Here is a 22,114-nt window from a genome sequence, read left to right as displayed (position 1 = left end):
CACGATTGGCAAAAGTTTTTAGAGGTATATACAACCTATTTTTCCTCTCGTTTATAATACATATATTCATTACTAATATACATGTGTCAATTATAGTTTGTGCTTCCTATTACAATTAAATATTGTTTAAGTGAAGACATTAGGAGTGCTATTTACAAGATCCATGCCTTAGTTTGATGCATATCCTTGAAGGAGATAAACTTGCAAATAGTCGAGAAAATGCATTGCTTTAAAACAAGATCTAGACGGCCAGCATATGAATACACTCTTATTTCAATATTTTTACACCAATGTTTTTTAAAATAAAACCTTAGGGTTCAAATGAAGCTTTATCTACACTGTGCATGGTAATAAGGGGCTTTGCTTAGAAATAATTGCCTTTCTAATCAAAATGTTGGATTCTCTAATCTTCTGTCCTTGAACTCACTACTAATGCATCGAAGTGTCATATCCCAATCAGGGGATCTCTAGATGGTTGTTTTTTGTTAATGTTTTTTTTTAGCTTTTTGTATACCAATTGGCACTCTGTATACATATATATACAAAGTGGGGAAGAGGGTAGATACATGCATGAAATCCAAATATGATAAAAGTAACACTTTTATAATAAAAACACAATCTCTTATGTATACGTCTATGCATGAAAATCAATTAAGATAAAAGTAACACTTTTACATTAAAATAATAATCTTTTATGCATACCTTTATGCATACCTCTATGCATGAAGTCCAAATATGATAAAAGTATTACTTTTATAATAAAAACATAATCTCTTATGCATACCTCTATGCATGAAAATCAATTAAGATAAAAGTAACACTTTTATATTAAAATTAACAGTCTTTTATGCATACCTCTATGCATGAAAATCAATTATGCATAATATAAAAATCAATTTCTCTATGATTACAATGAATATCTTTCAATTAATCTAGGATGATAATTCCTAGAATATGGTAGGAAGTCCTCTTTTCATGCTTTGAATGAAATTATTTTATGTGTAATTTTTATAAAAATTTTACCATAGCTCTGCTGCTATGACTGATAAATCTCAATTATTTTAAGGGATAAAGCTTATCATTAAGGAAATAATTAGAATGATCCCTAATTGGATCATTAATCCATAATGGATTGAATCATCAATATTCATGAAATACATAAACTAAAAGCATAGAAAAAAGCTATTAATTTGGCCTCAAGCATAGATTAATCTTGGATTAAGGAAAAGCTTTATGAAAATCTTCATTTGGATTGAGAATGGGTCATGAGTATGACCATTTCTTGAGTGAGAAAGAGAAATTACATAAAAACCATTAGAATTAAGCATAAATGGAAATTTATGTAATTCTTTACTATCATTAATCAATTAACTTCAATAGCATTCATCAAATTATGTAACTCTTCACTACCATTCATCAATTAACTTCAATAGCATTCAAAAACCATTCCAATTAAGCTTCTCAAGCTTGAGAGGGGTTGAGAAGAGAGAAACATTGAGAAATTATAGAAAAGATCAAAATTCACCATTTACCTTACAAATTGCTTGATTCTTTGTTCACGGTAGAGGCCCCCAACCAATCAATTGGTTAAGTATGTTGATGGAGCCACTAATGGGGATTGAAGAAAGAGGAAAGCTCCAATTTCATCAATTTGGAGAGAATTTTAGAGAATAGTAAAAATTAGCATTATTTCAGCATAATTCTAATATAGTAAAATTCTCCTATTTTTTTTCAAAGGATTCATGTTCTATTTATAGGAGAGGGAAGCTCTAACCAAAGCTAACTGATTTCTAGAATTTTCCAGATTTTAGTTTGGTTGAATTTGGACTAGATTTGGACCTAGTTTGGTTCCTTTTTGATTCGGTTTGGTTCCATTTTGATTTGGTTTGGTTCAATAGAGAGGACAGATAAAAATATCACATTATATTTTGAGTTTAAAACTCATTCAAGCATGTGAAGTATGCACCTCCTTTAATGGACTTCCCTTCCTTACATATGTGCCAAAATAGAATCATTATACCCAAAATATCTCATATTTTTGATATTACTCATAGTTTCTTACTAATAAACCTTGTACATAGTCAACTATTCATCTTATGTGAGCATTTACTCATTTTTGGGTATCTTCTTTTACAAATTGGATTGATCTCCTCCCCACACATGGATTGATCCTATTGGCCCACAGGAACCTTAATTGGACCATAATCCAAAAATTTCTGAAAATCTAGACCCTTAGGCTAAGGTCCTTTATACCCATTTCTAATTAATTCCAATTGCACATTGAAAAGTTCTTTTTGAATTTCTGTTTCAGGGGAATTCATTTTAATAAGATGAGATATTTTTCTATCCAAAAATATTCAAATTTTGAATATTCTCTCTCTAAGTCAAAACAGGCAGAGACAAGATCTTTTATATTTCTGAAGAGGGATTTAATTACACGGGAAGATGCTGGACATCTTGAGAGGTTGGGGACGAATCTTACACTCTTGCTATGGTGACAACCTGCGGGATGGCATGCTCACCACTATGAGCGATGCCATCTACTACGAGATCTGGTGCTGCATGGGCAAGGGTTGCATTCGTAATAGTGGCCCCATTATGATGAAGATTGTGGACGAGTGCAGGGGCTAAGCTTCGAACTAGTTCAACCTCTCCAACGTAGCGTTCTTCGACATCACCAAGCTCGGCGTCAGGGAGATCAACATCAACTACACCCAGTAAGAGGTCTTCCAATTTGCTTATTGGAAACCTAAGTGCACATGTGACTTTTTGGCCGCACTATAGTAAATTAAAGCTATGGAGTCGCCAATGTGTATGCAGGTCTCTTCTTAAGTTTATCACCTTCCTCAAAAGGGTCTCAGCGAGAGGCCTTACTAACATGCTTGCTTCATTTGCAGGGTGTCCTCAAACCATCCCTACCTGTATTGTGCACGCTACACTAGTCTTCTTAACATAATTAAACGAACATTGACCGCTATCAACACAATCTTGCGGTACCCCCGTGAGAAAAAAAGAGAACAATTAGTTCCCTTAGGAAAATCTCTTAATTTGTCTATACATTTTTTTGTTCGATGATTCTTACTTTCACCCCCTTTAGATCGATAATAATTACCAAGAAAGTTTTTTCTTTGCTTCGGAAATAACTCCTAGCTTAATTTGTCTATACATTTTTTTCTTAGATGATTCTTATTTTCACCCCCTTTATATCGATAATTACCAAGAAAGTGTTTGCTTTGCTTCAAAAATAACTCCTAGCTTCTAGATGCTTTAAGCTGCTTGAGTAAAGTGTAACCAATTTACTGTCACTTTGTAGTTAACCTTCATAACTTTTCTAGTTATAAGTGTATGAGAGATGATCATACTATATCTATATATATTTATAACATACTATCTCATATAGTTAGATTATAAAACATTCATAGATTAGTTATACTACAAAAATTGGTTCTGATTATTTTTAACAATCGATATAACACTCATTATATTCGCCGCTCATGAAGTTTTTTAAAATCGCTAGAGCCTTTTTCCTCCCTTCACCTTGATGGGGCTGGCTGGAACCGCACCTCACTTGTTTTCTTTCTTGGATGGGAAGAGCACTAAACTTTCATTAGTCCTAGCCAATTCTTCTCAGCGTTCAAATGAAGCTTTACCTACACTGTGCGTGTGGCAATAAGGGGATTTGCTTAGAAATAATTGCTTTTCTTATCAAAATGTTAGATTCTCTTATCTTCTCTCCTTGAACTCACCACTAATGCATGGAAGTGTCATATCTCAATTGGGGGATCTCTAGATGGTTGTTCTTTGTTAATGTTTTTTAACGCTTTTTGTATACCAATTGGCACTCCATATACATATATATACAAAGTGGGGAAGAGGGTAAATACAGTAATGAAGGACTAATGTCCCTCAACTCGATCTAGGCCATCGCTCTAGAGTTCAATGCTTGACTAGTTTGCCTATCAAGCTGTACATATTTGGGATGAATACTTAGAGGTGTAAGTGTGACTAATTCCAAAATTATACACTTCTAAATTCATGTTGTAGGAGAGGTGTCAAGCTACATTCCACATTGTACAACACTTTAATTTGTGCAATTGTGAATGAAGAATAATCTAGTTTATTATGTGTCTTAAATAGTGAGCTTGGATAGCATAGTGCAGATAAATGAGGAATCGTTAAACGTGAGGAAGAAGTGAAGCATGGAGAGACTTGACCTTTGGATCGTATGGACCACATTGATTCAATCTACAGCACAATTCAAGGTCATGTAAGTACTTGAGTGGGCCTTGTAACACATATGATGAAACATGCCCAAGGGAGTAAATTTTGTCCAAGTGACGGCCATCTAGGTTGCATTTACTTAAATTTATAATTTGAATTAGACATTTTATACAAAAAAGTTTTTAAAAATGCAGACAAATAATTCGAAGACACATCGACATTTTGGGATAATTTATTTTCCATGTACATATCGTATGATAGAAATCTTTCATATGAGAGAGTTTTTCTATCGCATACAACGTGAGAAAGAATTTCATTGTATGATATTTTTTGGATAAACAAAAATAGAAAAATCCTAAAAAAATAATGTTTAAGACTCCATAGTCTTCACACTTGTGAAATATCCATTTTCAGTTTCCATGATGATGATCAAGATTTCCATGTTGCAAAACTCCCATTTGCAACTCTTAGGCATCTTCTATGCAACCTCCTTGTTGCAAATCTCCTCTCAAACTTGAGAATGGCAGCTCCAAATCTCTCTCAAATACTCACAAATGCAAATCCAATGATAATATGAGTGCATATTTTTTTCCATAATAATTGAAAATAATGCTTAATCAAAGAACTCATAACTTCTTACATAATATAATATTAAATAATATCATTCTTTTAAAAACTTTTAATAATAGTGTAAGTGAAATGAAGATCTATATTTTTAATATACTCAATGATTTAGAGCATACAAAGTCTCATCTTACCCAAGGCTAAAGGTCTTTCTAATGATATATTTCTATCCTTGGGAAAGAAATATAAAAAGATCATCTATACTTGGATAGAAGAAGATTTAAGAAGGAAAAGGAGAAGAGTAATATAGGTGCAAAATTGGGAACAATTTAGCTTTTCATAATATTCGCATGACTCATGATTTGAAAATTTCAATTTCTTTAAGATAATATTTTTAAACAATATTGTGAACCAAACAAGTTTATTCTTTTTTATTATATTGAGCAAAAATGCTAGTCATGAACGAGAGGTAGTTGATGTCAGTCATGATGTGAAAGAGGTTTAATGCTAGTCATTGCAATTGTGATGATTATCAGCCTTTGCAGTAGTAGTTTTAAAATGCAGCTATAATTGAGCAAAAGTTATTTATTAATAAGATACACACTTTAATTTTATAATTCACTTTCAATATATATTATTTTGATAAATTTTATGCAATATATTTATCACAACAAAGAGGATGTATGTGTTTTTCATAGTTGTAAATTGGTTGGAGGAACTCTCGAAAAGCTCCTTAGTGTGCAAGGCTCATTGCTTAAAAAGTCTATAAAGTATATAATAGAACTTGTATTATCATCCAAATCTTTTCTAAAGAAGTCTAAATGATTTGATCTATTTCTTGGAAAAGGCCATAAAATAATTTAAGCCTATCAACCTAACTTTCCCACATCAATAATCTTGATTTATTAATGATAACTTTAGCAAGTAATTAGGTCACTTTGAGCCACTGCATATGATGAATATAAAATCATTTTGATCAACCATTGAATTTATTTGTATTGTTTTAGATGTAGCGTTAACTATGGTTATGTTAATATTCAAATTAATGAAATGCAAAGTACAGTCACTCATGAATACTAAAACTTAAGAAAAGCTTAAGCCTAAGGTATTGTACCACAATAAGTATGACATGTTACTTTTTGGCAAAGGAGTAACATACTTGTATCTACCTTATTTAATGCATACTTGTGTCTACCTTATTTAATGTTACTCCTTTTTGGCAAAGGAGTAACATACTTGTGTCTACCTTATTTAATGCATACTTTTTCCTAGTTTCTACCACAGAAAGATGATGCCTTGAAGGTTCAAAGAGAGAGCATGTAGCGTCAAGGTGATCATGATTAATACAAAGAAATTGATTGGGAATAAAAACCACCTAATGGTTTTTATTCCCAATCACTCAAAACCACCTGGTGGTTTTGAGTGAAGAGAGTGCTTTCTTCTCTCCAATTTTTTATAGGTTATTTTTTAAGAAGGTAGCCAATAATCACAATTAAAACAAGTTTCTATTTGTAGAAAAATAATTATTTTTTATACTTTTAAAAAGAAATATTTTTTATGCCTTGAATTTATTCCAAATCAATTCTCTCTCTCTCTCTCTCTCTCTCTCTCTCTCAACGGATGTGTGCACACATATTTTATCTCTATAAATTGCATAGGGTCAAGACAAAAATACGTGCATTGATTTTCTTGGCTAAAGAGGATGTTGTATATCAATTTAACAAGCACCAACATACCTAATTTAAAAAAGCCAAGTAAAAATGTGCATGAGAGTAATCTTAGGTTAGTGTACCTCGTGCACCTTTGAAAGCTCCTAACAAGGTACATACCATTAGAGTAAGACTCAACTGTCTAGGCTTAGCGTAGAACACTATTTGAGAAGAATATAAGAAGCCATCTTAAAAGGGTGAATATTAAGGAGTAAGATAGCATCTACTCTTTGCTATATATCACACATATATACCAGAATAGTCTCAATCTATCAAGATTCAAGGAGCACTTCACCATTCTGTCCTAACGTAGAGAATACAATGCTTTTCTTTTTATGGGATTTATTTATGGACCTCGAGTAGGTATGCTCCAGCTTATTTTTCATTTCAGACCCTGCATTGAGAGGTATGAGCAAGTTAGGAAGCATACAATAATTTCCCTGATCAACACCAAATGCTTTAATAAAAGGCGTGCATTTTTTTTAAAATGTTTAATTCAGGAACATAAAAGTGCACCTCGACGAAGTTGTCTACTTAATTTTTCCCGATAACCTAAGGTTTAGGGGGCTTACTGGTGGTATTTGATGTGGATCTCGCCTACGCTTAGGTCCGCGAGTTTGGAAAAGGCAGTCGTCGAGAGGTCGAACTGCTTGGAGGCGCATCCAGGGCAATAGTCCACGAGCTTCACGGTGATGGACCCGCTGCCCTTACAGCCGCTTCCGGTGCACGAGATCTTGTAGTGCTTCCCGCAGGCAGCACCGCCATCGTAGATGGCCTTGCTGCCGGCGGCGAAAAGTTTATTGGCGGGGAGCGTGGTGGAGCACGCAATTTCTGCAAAAAACGAGACATCATCAACGGCCATCTAATCTTGCTTAATTACTTAAATACGGTAGCTACCGTGGTGCACAGTAAGTTGCTCAGTACCGCTGTAATCGGTAAAATAGGTTGCATGTCCGGAATGATCCGCAGAACACGTCCAGCACCTAGCTGCCAGGAGAGCAGCAGCTACTATGAAGGAAATAAAAAATGTGTTTGCCGCCATGATAGCGTCTAATAGGCCTTGCTGGGCAGCTGGGCTCGTTTGCAAGGGCTGAGTCCTGACACAGAGATTGAATCCTGCGTGGAGAACGCAAACCTCTGAATTTGAATACCTACTTTAGCGTCCTCGAATGGCTTTCTTATACTCGCATGATCGACTCACTCGGTCTTTCACCATTTTTTTTCTCCTTAACCTTGCATCATTTCTTCACAGTATGGTTTGAGGTGTCAATAGTAATTTTCGACACGGAGTTTTTTCCGTATCCTTGGTAATAATCCTTTCGATCCATTACCTACTCGATATTTTTGGTATCAAGGTTGGGTTGGCGCCGACGCTTGATAAAAACGATGAGAGGAATTTTTTGGAGGAGACAATTTTCCTCCTCCCACCAATATACGATATAAGACGGACTTTTCAACAAGCTGACGGACTTTTCAATAAGCTAACTGAGCTCTAAATCCTCTTGAACTCTTTACACAAGATTCCATTACAAAGTGATGCCAAAAAGTAACATGTGATACTCATTGTGGTACAATACCTTAGGCTTAATCTTTTCTTAAGTTTTAGTATTCATGAGTGACTGTACTTTGCATTTCATTCAACAGTATTCTTAACCAAAAATTGGAATATTAACATAACCATAGTTAACGCTACATCTAAAACAATACAAATAAATTCAATGGTTGATCAAAATGATTTTATATTCATCATATGCAGTGGCTCAAAGTGACCTAATTACTTGCTAAAATTATCATTAATAATTCAAGATTATTGATGTGGGAAAGTTAGGTTGATATGCTTAAATTATTTTATGGCCTTTTCCAAGAAATAGATCAAATCGTTTAGACTTCTTTAGAAAAGATTTGGATGATAATACAAGTTCTATTATATACTTTAAATACTTTTTAAGCAATGAGCCTTGCACACTAAGGAGCTGTTCGAGAGTTCCTCCAACCAATTTACAACTATAAAAAACACATACATCCTCTTTGTGATAAATATATTGTATAAAATTTATCAGAATAATATATATTGAAAGTGAATTATAAAATTAAAGTGTTATCTTATGAATAAATAACTTTTGCTCAATTATAGCTGCATTTTAAAAGTATTAATGCAAAGGCTTATAATCGTCACTATTGCAATGACTAGCAGACTGACCTCAACTACCTCTCATTCATGTGACTGACATTTTTGCTCAATATCATAAAAAAGAATAAACTTGTTTAGTTTACAATATTGTTTAAAAATATTATCTTAAAGAAATTGAAATTTTCAACTCATGAGTCATGCGAATATTATGAAAAGCTAAATTGTTCCCAATTTTGCACCTATATTACTCTTCTCCTTTTCCTTCTTAAATCTTCTTCTATCCAAGTATAGATGATCTTTTTATATTTCTTTCCCAAGAATAGAAATATATCATTAGAAAGACCTTTAGGCTTGGGTAAGATGAGACTTTGTATGCTCTAAATCATTTAGTATATTAAAAGTATAGATTTTCATTTCACTTACACTATTATTAAAGAATGATATTATTTAATATCACTTTGTATGCTCTAAATCATTTAGTATATTAAAAGTATAGATTTTCATTTCACTTACACTATTATTAAAGAATGATATTATTTAATATTATATTATGTAAGAGGTCACCACACTACAAAATGGTGATGTCCCTAGAGTGATATTATTTAATATCATATTATATAACAAGTCACCAGACTACAAAATGGTGGTTTTTTTAAGGATGATATTTTTTAATATTATATTATATAACAAGTCACCACACTACAAAATGGTGGTGTTCTTAGAGTTGTTTCTTATACCACTCATACCTCTATTTTATATGTTGATGTGCTTCTAGCCATCTTACGAATAAAAACCTCTCTTGCGGAGAAGCTAGGTACTTTCCCTTGCTCACCAATGGTACTTTTGCAAAAGTGTAGGGAGCAAAGAGGAGAGAACTATGAAAGAGTTTAACATGTCCAAGCCACAAATCCTTTTTCTCAAACTTCTACTTCCAAAGCAACCTAGCATCATGTATATATTAGCATCACTATCACCAATGCTAAACAAGTTATCCACATAAATGACAAATAGCATGATCCCTTTGTCTATCCTTTTCACATTACGTGAAGAATCTACATTGGATATCAGAAATCCAATGGTCACAAGATACTCCTTGATCTTGTTTGACCATGCTCTACATGCATGCTTTAAGCCATACCAGGCTTTATGTAACTCACACACACAAAATCTAGGTGTGTATCACTCTCATAACCCAGTGGTTGCATCATGTATACTTCTTCATACAAAAAAGAATTATTTACATCCATTTGATGTAAAGATAAACCCTTTGATGTAAAGATAAACCCTTTTTTATAGACACAGTAATGACATCTCTCATGGTTTCCATTCTTGCAACAACTGGTTTGAATGCCTCCTTATAGTTAATGCAATAGGTCTAGGCATAACCCTTGGTAACCAATTATGTTTGCAAACTCATCCATCTAAGTTATCCATGACCTTATACATCTACTTATATTTAATTTCCTTAGGCAAAATCACTAACTCCCATGTTATATTTGCATTTAATGATGCCACCTCCTCATTCATGGCATCTTCCCATTTTTTTATTTCTAAGTGCCAACTTAAAACAAGTGGGTTTCTCCAATTTCTCTATTGCTTTAATCATATAAAAATAATGATGGAATGTATATACATAATATCTCAATCTCTCTACGGGAGTATTTAGACTTATACACTTCGTACACCTAGATCAGTATGAGGCGCGCTACATATTCATTTAGGAGGACATAGCAACACCATTTTAACAACATAGTTAGGGGTGTTACTATGTGACACTTCCTAATAAAAAATCCATCTTTTAAAGAGGTTTAGCAACGTAGTTATGGGTGTTAGTATGTAACACTCCTAGTGACACTTTTGGATTCAAAAAACATATTTTAAAGAGGTTTTTTGCATGCAAACTAACAAGTCTGTAGGTGGGCAAGTCCATAAGTTCACAAGGTTACAAGAAGCTGAAAAGCAGTTTGAAACCTGAAACATTCGTAAGGCTCTAAGTTTGTAATCCCACACGCCTACATGTAAATAAGCTAGCAAGCCCATAGATCTGTAACTTTGCATGCTTGCTTGTTTGCAAGCCCATAAGTAAGCAAGCCTACAAGTTTCCACTTTCGTACTTGATTGCTTTCCCCAAGCAAGTCAATGTCAATGCAATGTACATAGCTATCAATCTCAATCTCTCTACGGGAGTATTTAACCTTGTGCACTTCGTACACCTAGATCACTACCAGGCACTACGTATTCATTACGAGGACATAGCAACACCATTTTAACAACATAGTTATGGGTGTTGCTATGTGATACTTCCTAATAAAAAATCCATCTTTTAAAGAGGTTTTGCAACATAGTTATGGGTGTTAGTATGTGACAGTCCTAGTGACACTTTTGGATTAAAAAAACATCTTTTAAATAGGTTTTTTGCATGCAAACCAACAAGTCTATAGGTGGGCAATCCCATAAGTTCACAAGGTTACAAGCTGGAAAGCCTGCAAGTGGACCGAGACAACCGAGATCACAATTATAGCCAAGTAGTATATACCAATAAACCAACAAATTGGGCCAAGGTAAGCTCACGGAAATTATATGCCATGTTATCAGCAAAGAACTTGCACTTGATGTACCTCAACTAGATCTCATAAAAAGCACCTCTCCTCTTTGACAATCCTAAGCTTGATATTCCCCCTAAAAGAAAAAAGCTAGAGATGACCTGTAACCCCTTAAAAAAAACTTACCCCAAGTTCCCATCAAGGGATCGGTTTTTTTAGCCAAGAGAAACCACAACGGATGACACAAGAAGAAAAAATCCCATTTACTCAACCCACTCAAGGAATGATTTATTAAATAATCATCTTTTCGATCCCATGCATATATTCAAAAATACCAGGAGTATCATTTGGGAACATTTAATTGGAGATAAAGATAAGGGTGCTCCGGATGAGTTTAAGGTTGTTCAAAAGATGGAAGCTTTAAGGGCTCGTTGTTGAATCATGCAAAGTAGTCCTTCCCCTAGCATGTTCCATGTTATCCAAGAGAAAGGAGAAAAGAGTAAAGAAGATTATTGCTTCCTTTCGCATACTAACGAGACACACATGTAATGTCTTAAGGCTACATTTTCTTGAAACAATAAGCTAAGTGGCCTAAGGTCTCACGATTGGCAAAAGTTTTTATAGGTATATACAACCTATTTTTTCTCTCGTTTATAATACATATATTCATCATTACTAATATCCATGTGTCAATTATAGTTTGTGCTTCCTATTACAATTAAAGATTGTTTAAGTGAAGACATTAGGAGTGCTATTTACAAGATCCTTGCCTTAGTTTGATGCATATCCTTGAAGGAGATAAACTTGCAAATAGTTGAGAAAATGCATTGCTTTAAAACAAGATCTAGACGGCCAGCATATGAATACACTCTTATTTCAATATTTTTACATTAAAGTTTTTTCAAAAGAAAACCTTAGGGTTCAAATGAAGCTTTATCTACACTGTGGATGGCAATAAGGGGATTTGCTTAGAAATAATTGCCTTTCTAATCAAAATGTTGGATTCTCTAATCTTCTCTCCTTGAACTCACTACTAATGCATCGAAGTGTCATATCCCAATTGGGGGATCTCTAGATGGTTGTTCTTTGTTAATGTTTTTTAAAGCTTTTTGTATTCCAATTGGCACTCTCTATACATATATATACAAAGTGGGGAAGAGGGTAGATACACTAATGAAGGACTGTTGTCCCTCAACTCGATCTAGGACGCTGCTCTAGAGTTCAATGCTTGACTAGTTTGCATATCGAGTTGTATATATTTGAGATAAATACTTAGAGGTGTAAGTGTGACTAATTCCAAAATTATACACTTCTAACTTCATGTAGGGAGAGGTCTCACTTTTTGATAAAATCTTGTGTAAAGAGTTCAAGAGGATTTAGAGCTCAGTTAGCTTGTTGAAAAGTCCATCCTATATTGGTGGGAGGAGGAAAATTGTCTCCTCCAAAAAATTCAAGGATACGAAAAAAACTTCGTGTTGAAAATTACTAATGACACCTCAAACCATAGTGTGAAGAAATATTTCAAGGTTAAGGAAAAAAATGGCTTCCGAACACTCGATTGCTGAAAGAAAGACCACATTGCAAGACCGAGTGTGTCGATCATGCGAGTATTAGAGAGCCATTTGAGGACGCTAAAGTAGGTATTTAAATTCAAAGGTTTGCTTTTTCCACGTAGGATTCAATCTCGAAGCTTAATCTTTGTGTCAGGACTTAGCCCTTGTAAAACGAGCCCAGCTACCCATAGCAAGGCGTATAAAAGACATAGGGCAAGGCATATTAGACGCGCTGTCAATACTATGGCAGCAAACACTTTTTTTTCCTTCATAGTAGCTGCTGCTCTCGTGGCAGTTAGCTGTTGGATGTGTTCTGCGGATGAGTCCGGACTTGCAACCTATTATACCGATTACAGCGGTATTGAGCAACTTACTATGCACCACGGTAGCTACCATTGTTTAAGTAATTAAGCAAGAATAGATGGCCGTTTTGATGATGTCTCCTTTTTACAGAAATTGCGTGCTCCACCACGCTCCATGTAAAGGGGGTATTCACAGCTAAAGTAGAAAAATCTTGTGTTATTCGTGGAAAATTAACAGGTAAGGGTACCATGTAAAGGGGGTATTCACAGCTAAAGTAGAAGAAGAAGCCTGATATGCCTGTGTAGCTAATTAGTTTGCAAAAGAATGTTAAGACAATGTCACAAAAACAAGAGAGGCAACAAGGGCCTAACCAAATTCCACAATGATTATAACTAGGCCATGGAAAAGTTATAATGAGTATAACTAGGCCATGGCCAAGTGGATGGCTAGAGAGAAGGCTTATGAAGAGCTCCTCCAACATAAAGAAAACATCATCTCCAAGGCACACGGTACTTCGGATATGAACTTGTAAACTTTTGTTGGAAATCTAGGATCTATTCTTGTATCTAGGCTTTTTCAACATTAGCATGTATAACATCTTCATGGAGATCTATTCTTGTATCTAGGCTTTTTCAACATTAGCATGTATAACATCTTCATGGAGATCTTCAATTATCTACCATAAGGCCAAGGCTACTACCTTGCTTTGGATTGATGGTAATTACACGTGCTCAATTGTGGATCTATCTATCCAGTTTATTTTACAGAGCCTCCTTCTAAGCTATCAGTGCCCATAGTGCATTGTTTACATGCTACACACTTTAAAATCTAATTACAAGCACAACAGGTAGTAGGATAGCATCCAACTGACCAAGAAAAATTACATATTTTAAACCTCATACTGAACCTTTAAAAGAACCCATGTCATTGTTGGGATCACTGATATGCAATGAACAAATAATGAATCCATCATCTACAAAGCTAATATGACAAAATTTGTGAATGAATGTTATGTGGGGTGTGACCACTACTGTGGGCTTCAAATCTCATTTTGAACCTTTAAAAGAACCCATGGTCCATCTTTAAGAATTGGGCTCAAAGGATCTCTTCAAAATTATTTTCTTGACTTGAATTCGAAGATGCCTTGAAGCTGAAATTAGATTTTAACTTCTAAAGTAAGCTACGAGTCACCTTTAGAAATTGGATTTCAAACAATGCCACCCCAAGTAGTTGTGGACTTCAAAGCCAATTTAACCTTTAAAAAACTAACCTTTGAAAATTGAATTCCACAAAAAGCCACCCAATTGCAGAACGGGTTTTTACTTGAAGACCAAGAATTTCAGCCTGTCAGGTACCTTGTAGACCTAGAGGTTGCTTATACAAAAGAGAAGATCAGCCCCATATAAAACTGCATTGGTAAAGCCTAGTCTGCCAATTAAGAGGAAGGTTAATTAAGATGGTATGCAAGAGACCCCTCCTTGTTTACTTGTTTGCTGATAGTAATTATGGTCACTGCAGCACCTGTGTGGTGTTTGGCAGACTTCGTACTTGTAACACATTCCGGTCCTCCATACACTCGTCGATTTGAGGAGTCACAGTCATTCCTAAATGTTATTTATTCATGCCATTGTTTGTGTGCAGCGTCCTCTTGCTATGGCAACAACCCACGGGACAGCATGCTCGCCGCTACTGCCAGGGACGCCATCTACTACGAGATCTGGTGCACGGGCAATGGTTGCATTCATGATAGTGGTCCCATTACGATGAAGATTGTGGAGGAGTGCACGGGCTATGCTTCCAACTAGTTCAACCTCTCCAATGCAGCCTTCTTCGACATCGCCAAGCTCGGCATCAGCGAGATCAACATCAACTACACCCAGTAAGAGGTCTTCCGATTTGCTTATTGGAAACCTAAGTGCACATGTGACTTTTTGACCGTGCAATCGTAAATTAAAGCTATGGGGTCGCCAATGTGCATGCAGGTCTCTTCTTAAGTTCATCACCTTCCTCAAAAGGGTCTGGAGCCAGAGGCCTTACTAACATGCTTGCTTTGTTCGTTGTTGCAGGGTGTCCTCAAATTATCCCTACCTGTATTGTGTAGGCTACACTAGTCTTCTTAACATAGTTAAACGGACGTTGACCGCTATCAACACAATCTTGCCGTACTCGCGTGAGAAAAAAGAAAGAACAGTTGGTCCCCTTTGGAAAATCTCTTAATTTGTCTATACATTCTTTGTTCGATGATTCTTACTTTCACCCCCTTTAGATTGATAATTACCAAGAAAGTGTTTCCTTTGCTTCGGAAATAACTCCTAGGTTCTAGATGCTTTAAGGTGCTTTAGTAAAGTGTAACTAATTTACTGTCACTTTGTAGTTAACCACCCTTTGATGCCAACCTCTTCTCCGGCTTCTCTTTTTGTTGGGAGCACTAATATGCAATGAACAAAACCTCAAGCCATCATCTACAAAGGTCATATACAAAGTTAATATGGCATACTTTGTGAGTTAACGTTATGTGGGGTGTGACTAGCTGTACCGTGGGCTTCAAATCTCAATTTGAACCTTTAAAAGAACCCATGTCATTGTTGGGATCACTGATATGCAATGAACAAATAATGAAGCGATCATCTACAAAGCTAATATGACATAATTTGTGAATGAATGTTATGTGGGGTGTGGTCACTATTGTGGGCTTCAAATCTCATTTTTGAACCTTTGAAAGAACCCATGGTCCATCTTTAAGAATTGGGCTCAAAGGATCTCTTCAAAATTATTTTCTTGAGTTGAATTCGAAGATGCCTCAAAGCCGAAATTAATTATTAACTTCTAAAGAAAGCTATGAGCCACCTTTAGAAATTGGATTTCAAACAATGCCACCCCAAGTAGTTGTGGACTTCAAAGCCAATTTAACCTTTAAAAAACCAACCTTTGAAAATTGGATTCCACAAAAAGCCACCCAATTGAAGAACGGGTTTTTACTTGAAGACCAAGGTACCTTGTTCAATTCGAAGGCAGGTTGCAATTTCAGCCTCTCAGGTACTTTGTAGGCCTGGACTTTGCTTATACAAAAAAGAGAAGATTAGCCCCATATAAAACTGCATTGGTAGAGCGTAGTCTGCCAATTAAGAGGAAGGTTAATTTAGATGGTGTGCAAGAAACTCCTCCTTGTTTCATTGTTGATAGTAGTTATGGTGTTTGAAGAGTCGCAGTCTTTCCTAGACGTAATTTATGCATCCGAGTGCATACAAAACATACTGAGTCGTCTTGCACGTTGATCTATGTTTGTGTGCAGTGTCCTCTTGCTATGGCGACGACAACCCGCGGGATGGCATGCTCACCGTTTTGCGAGCCATGCCATCTACTACGAGATCTGATGCACGGGCAACGGTTGCATTCCTAATAGTGGCACCATTATGATGAAGATTGTGGAGGAGTGCACGGGCTATGCTTCCAACCAGTTCAACCTCTCCAACGCAGCCTTCTTCGACATCACCAAGCTCGGCGTTAGGGAGATCATCAACTACACCCAGTAAGAGGTATTCCGATTTGCTTATTGGAAACCTATGCGCACATGTGACTTTTTGGCCGCATTGTCGTAAATTAAAGCTATGGGGTCGCCAATGTGTATGCAGGTCTCTTCTTAAGTTTATCACCTTCCTCAAAAGGGTTTGAGCCAGAGGCCTTACTAACATGCTTACTTTGTTCGTTGTAGGGTGTCCTCAAACCATCCCTACCTGTATTGTGCACGCTACACTAGTCTTATTAACATAATTAAACGAACGTTGACTGCTATCAACACAATCTTGCCATACCCGTGAGAAAAAAAGAAAGAACAGTTGGTCCCTTAAGAAAATCTCTTAATTTGTCTATACATTTTTTTGTTCGATGATTCTTACTTTCACCCCCTTTAGATCGATAATTACCAAGAAAGTGTTTTCTTTGCTTTGGAAATAACTCCTAGCTTAATTTGATGATTCCTACTTTCACCCCTTTAGATCAATAATTACCAAGAAAGTGTTTTCTTTGCTTCGGAAATAGCTCCTAGCTTAATTTGATGATTCCTACTTTCACCCCTTTAGATCAATAATTACCAAGAAAGTGTTTTCTTTGCTTCGGAAATAACTCCTAGGTTCTAGATGCTTTAAGCTGCTTGAGTAAAGTGTAACCAATTTACTGTCACTTTGTAGTTAACCTTCCTAACTTTTCTAGTTATAAGTGTATGCGAGATGATCATACTATGTCTATATATATTTATAACATACTATCTAATATAGTCAAATGAAAAAACAATCATAGATTAGTTATACTACAAAAGTTGGTTCTGATTATTTTTTACAATCTATATCACTCATTAGTCATAATATATGTTATTCATTAATATTATCAACTACTAATATTGTTGATGCTTTATTATTATTATTAACATGGTATTAATACCACATCATGAAATAATAACAATAATAAATCACATTACTTGTATTATTTATTGTATGTAATATTAGCCATTTGATATATTAAATGTTTGATTATTACATTGATAATTGTGATGATATTATATATTATTATCATACATAATCACCCTTCGTGAATGATATATTTTCCATTGTAATTGCCCTCTTTTATCTCATCATTTTTGCAGAATGGATTGCCAAGATCAAAGTCCCAACCTAGCCTAGCTTGATTTCTTTCACCTAAATGAATGGGCTTTTGATTGGGGTGGTGCCGTAGAAGTTCAATATGGACTTATGATTGGGGTGGTGCCATAGAAGTTCAATATGGACCATTTTCTCTTTGACTATGCTCCCATTCTCTATAATACCTCGGGGATTGTTAGTAGCAAGACATATAATGAAGACTATGTGACTATCAAATTGTCTCGTATAGAGGAGTCAAGATATATAATGAGGACTATGCAAAAAACAAAATTGTCTCATAGAGGAGTCAGAAACCAAATAAATGTGAGTAAAAACCTAAACATATGTGAGCACATCAAGGAGATAGTAGAGAACTTCACCTTTCACTTGCTAGTTTACTAGTTCTCACCACCGTAATAGAGTCTTATTTAAAGTTAGGGAGAGCCACACATGCAAGAGGATATGGATCCACACGATTAAAAATATTTTGTGGAAGAGCTAAATCAAAGCAATGTTTGAAGGCAATACACATGATGGACAAGACATGATGTCCAAGGAAGCACATCTTTTGAACTCTTAGTTCAACATCATTGTTTGATGGAGTAAAAATGTCAAAGTTATAGGTTTGCATGTTGTTTCTCAATCTGTAATCATTGTATGGTTGGTCAGATGGGAGTGTCTCTATATCTTCTTTCTAATTCCTCTTTCTCTTTCTTAATCTCATCCTCTTCAAAAATAAGCTAGGTAACCTCACATCGTCCATTATAATTTGCAAGGTTATTGAATTATAAAATAGTATTGAAGAGAAACTCTTTGCAAGATAATGACCTGGCATGCTAAAATGTGATTCACAGATTGCATCTTAACCATGCCAAGAATCTAACACATGTTTAAGTGTAAGTCCATAGCAGAGCTAATGACTTAGTATGCTAAAAACCAATCAACAAATGTTATCTTATGCATTTCCTACTGATTACACTATGTGGAGACATGGCTTGAATTTAAGGAAGAGCCTCGATACATACATCTCAGTTCGGTAATGGATGGTATTAATCCATCTAGTCTCTATTCCACAACATGGAGCAGTGGTATTGGTAAATTATAATGTCCTTCCATGGTTGACCATTAAAAGCAGACATCTCTTGCTTCGTTTATTATTACCTGGAAGGTGAAGAGTTTAAAACATAGAGATATACATGATGGCACCCTTAGTAGAAGAACTACAAAACGTATGGGCACGCATTCCTATTCATGACATGTCTAAATGTCCTCAGCAAGTATAAAGGAAATATTGATGTGGACTATGCATGACTATCCAAGCTTGGACTAGTAATTAGGTTAGTAACAAATTTAGATTTTTTAACATTAAAGATAGATTTTTCACATGATCATAATATAACTAAATGGTGTTACATAGGCCTTGCTATACGAGTGGATATACCATGCATGTCCTATTTGTGGAGGACCCCGATTGGAGCGGCACATTGTTCCCCTACTCCAAAGAAGATGATATATCATGGGCATGTAAGATATCTCCCATTACATCATCCACTATGGGATGGAGATCTCAGTCCATCACCTCGTAGACCAATGGCAAGTATCCAAGAGAAAGGAGAAAAGAGTAAAGAAGATTATTGCATCCTTTCTCATACTAACGAGCACACATGTAATGTCTTAAGGCTGCATTTTCTCGAAACAATAAGCTCAGTGGCCTAAGGTCTCACCATTGGCATTAGTTTTTACAAGTATGTAAAACCTATTTTTTCTCTCCTTTATCATACATATATTCATTACTAATATACGTGTCACATTATAGTTTGTGCTTCCTATTACAATTAAAGATTATTTAAGTGAAGACATTAGGAGTGCTATTTACAAGATCCGTGCCTTAGTTTGATGCATATCCTTGAAGGAGATAAACTTGCAAACAGTTGAGAAAATGCATTACTTTAAAACAAGATCTGGACGGCCAGCATATGAATACACTCTTATTTCAATATTTTTACACCAATGTTTTTTTTAAAGAAAACCTTAGGGTTATAACCCTAATGATTTTGGAGAAAAAAGAGACCGTATCGTCTCTTTCTCTCAACTGTGAACAAAGTAATTTTTTTCATGATGTGAAAGACTGCTTCTCTCTCTCTTTTCTGTGTTGTTGTGGGAATATCGTTGTTGCTGGGTGATTACTCTGGTGATTGTAGAGCTTCAATGCTACTTGACTTGCCTCCTCCTCTAACTATGGTTGTGATGCTTCTATTAGCTCACTCTTTTAAACTCAATCCTCTGAGCTACGCTTCTTTTTTTGTTTTGCATAATGTCGCCCTTAGGCTCGATGAAAAGAAAGCCTAGCACTACACGTGTTTGTTACAAAATCTCAGCGCTACTATATTCGCCGAAGTTTTTTTAAATCACTAGAGCCTTTTTCCTCCCTTCACCTTCTCTAATCTATGATGGCTCACTGGAACCGCACCTCACTTGTTTTCTTTCTTAGATGGGAAGAGCACTAAATTTTCATTAGTCCTAGCCAATTCTTGTCAGCGTTTAAATTGAAGCTTTACCTACACTCTGCATGGTAGCAATAAGGGGATTTGCTTAGAAATAATTACCTTTCCAATCAAAATCTTAGATTCTCTAATCTTCTCTCCTTGAACTCACTACTAATGCATTGAAGTGTCATATCCCAATTGGGGGATCTCTAGATGGTTGTTCTTTGTTAATGTTTTTTTAAGCTTTTTGTATACCAATTGGCACTCTGTATACATATATATACAAAGTGGGGAAGAGGGTAGATACACTAATGAAGGACTAATGTCCCTCAACTCAATCTAGGCCATCGCTCTAGAGTTCAATGCTTGACTAGTTTGCCTATCAAGCTGTACATATTTGGGATAAATACTTAGAGGTATAAGTGTGACTAATTCCAAAATTATACACTTCTAAGTTCATGTAGGAGAGGTGTCACTTTGTGATGGAAGCTTGTGTAAAGAGTTCAAGAGGATTGAGAGCTCAGAGAGCTTGTTGAAAAGTCCGTCTTATATCTTATATTGGTAGGAGGAGGAAAATTGTCTCCTCCAAAAAATTCAAGGATACGGAAAAAACTCCGTGTTGAAAATTACTATTGACACCTCAAACCATAGTGTGAAGAAATGATCCAAGGTTAAGGAAAAAAATGGTTTCCGAACACTCTATTGTTGAAAGAAAGACCACATTGCAAGACCGAGTGTGTCGATCATGCGAGTATTAGAGAGTAGGTATCCAAATTCAAAGGTTTGCGTTCTCCACGCAGGATTCAATCTCTGTGTCAGGACTCAGCCCTTGCAAACGAGCCCAGCTGCCCAGCAAAGCCTATAAAAGACACAGGGCAAGGCATATTAGACGCGCTATCAATACTATCCTGGCATTATAAATCATGGCGGCAAACACATTTTTTCTTTCCTTCATAGTAGCTGCTGCTCTCCTGGCAGCTGCTGGACGTGTTCTGCGGATCAGTCCGGACTTGCAACCTATTATACCGATTACAGCGGTACTCAGCAACTTACTATGCACCACGGTACTTAAGCAAGATTAGATGGCCGTTGATGATGTCTCGTTTTTTGCAGAAATTGCGTGCTCCACCACGCTCCCCGCCAATAAACTTTTCGCCGCCGGCAGCAAGGCCATCTACGATGGCGGTGCTGGCTGCGGGAAGCACTACCAGATCTCGTGCACCGGAAGCGGCTGTAAGGGCAGCGGGTCCATCACCGTGAAGCTCGTGGACTATTGCCCTGGATGCGCCTCCAACCAGTTCGACCTCTCGGAGACCGCCTTTTCCAAACTCGCGGACCTAAGCGTAGGCAAGATCCACATCAAATACCACCAGTAAGCCCCCTAAACCTTAGGTTATCGGGAAAATTTAAGTAGATAACTTCGAGATTGAGGTGCACTTTTATGTTCCTGAATTAAAAAAATTTAAAAAAAATGCACGCCTTTTATTAAAGCATTTGGTGTTGATCAGGAAAATTATTGTATGCTTCCTAACTTGCTCATACCTCTCAATGCAGGGTCTGAAATGAAAAATAAGCTGGAGCATACCTACTCGAGGTCCATAAATAAATCCTATAAAAAGAAAAGCATTGTATTCTCTATGTTAGGACAAAATGGTGGTGCTCCTTGAATCTTGATAGATTGAAACTATTCTGGTATATATGTGTGATATATAGCAAAGAGTAGATGCTATCTTACTCCTTAATATTCACCCTTTTAAGATGGCTTCTTATATTCTTCTATACGCTAAGCCTAGACAGTTTAGTCTTACTCTAATGGTATGTACCTTGTTAGGAGCTTTCAAAAGTGCATGAGGTACACTAACCTAAGATTACTCTCATGCACATTTTTACTTGGCTTTTTTAAATTAGTGTTCTATGCTAAGCCTAGACAGTTTAGTCTTACTCTAATGGTATGTACCTTGTTATAGGAG

General features: G+C 35.9%; 2 protein-coding genes across 2 annotated transcripts; one reads left to right on the top strand and one right to left on the bottom strand.

Moving 5' to 3' along the window:
* Window positions 1-6,447: 6,447 nt before the first annotated feature.
* On the bottom strand, window positions 6,448-7,657 carry LOC147635425 (EG45-like domain containing protein). The gene is made up of 3 exons (XM_086802183.1): window positions 7,419-7,657; window positions 7,067-7,325; window positions 6,448-6,888 (listed from the first exon to the last, which is right to left on the bottom strand). The coding sequence occupies exons 1-3, from the start codon at window positions 7,534-7,536 to the stop codon at window positions 6,882-6,884; spliced, it is 384 nt and encodes a 127-aa protein (XP_086658309.1). The 5' UTR covers window positions 7,537-7,657; the 3' UTR covers window positions 6,448-6,881.
* Window positions 7,658-20,889: 13,232 nt separating this feature from the next.
* On the top strand, window positions 20,890-21,902 carry LOC147635424 (EG45-like domain containing protein). The gene is made up of 4 exons (XM_086802269.1): window positions 20,890-20,996; window positions 21,102-21,181; window positions 21,258-21,516; window positions 21,699-21,902. The coding sequence occupies exons 1-4, from the start codon at window positions 20,890-20,892 to the stop codon at window positions 21,703-21,705; spliced, it is 453 nt and encodes a 150-aa protein (XP_086658395.1). The 3' UTR covers window positions 21,706-21,902.
* The last annotated feature ends 212 nt before the right edge of the window (window positions 21,903-22,114 follow it).

Source organism: Cibotium barometz, chromosome 9 (genome assembly GCF_041138505.1).
Source record: "Cibotium barometz isolate CiBa-2024 chromosome 9, ASM4113850v1, whole genome shotgun sequence".
NCBI lineage: Eukaryota > Viridiplantae > Streptophyta > Polypodiopsida > Cyatheales > Cibotiaceae > Cibotium > Cibotium barometz.
The sequence above is the reverse complement of the archived record's forward strand: the minus strand, read 5'-3'. Positions and strand labels throughout refer to the sequence as shown.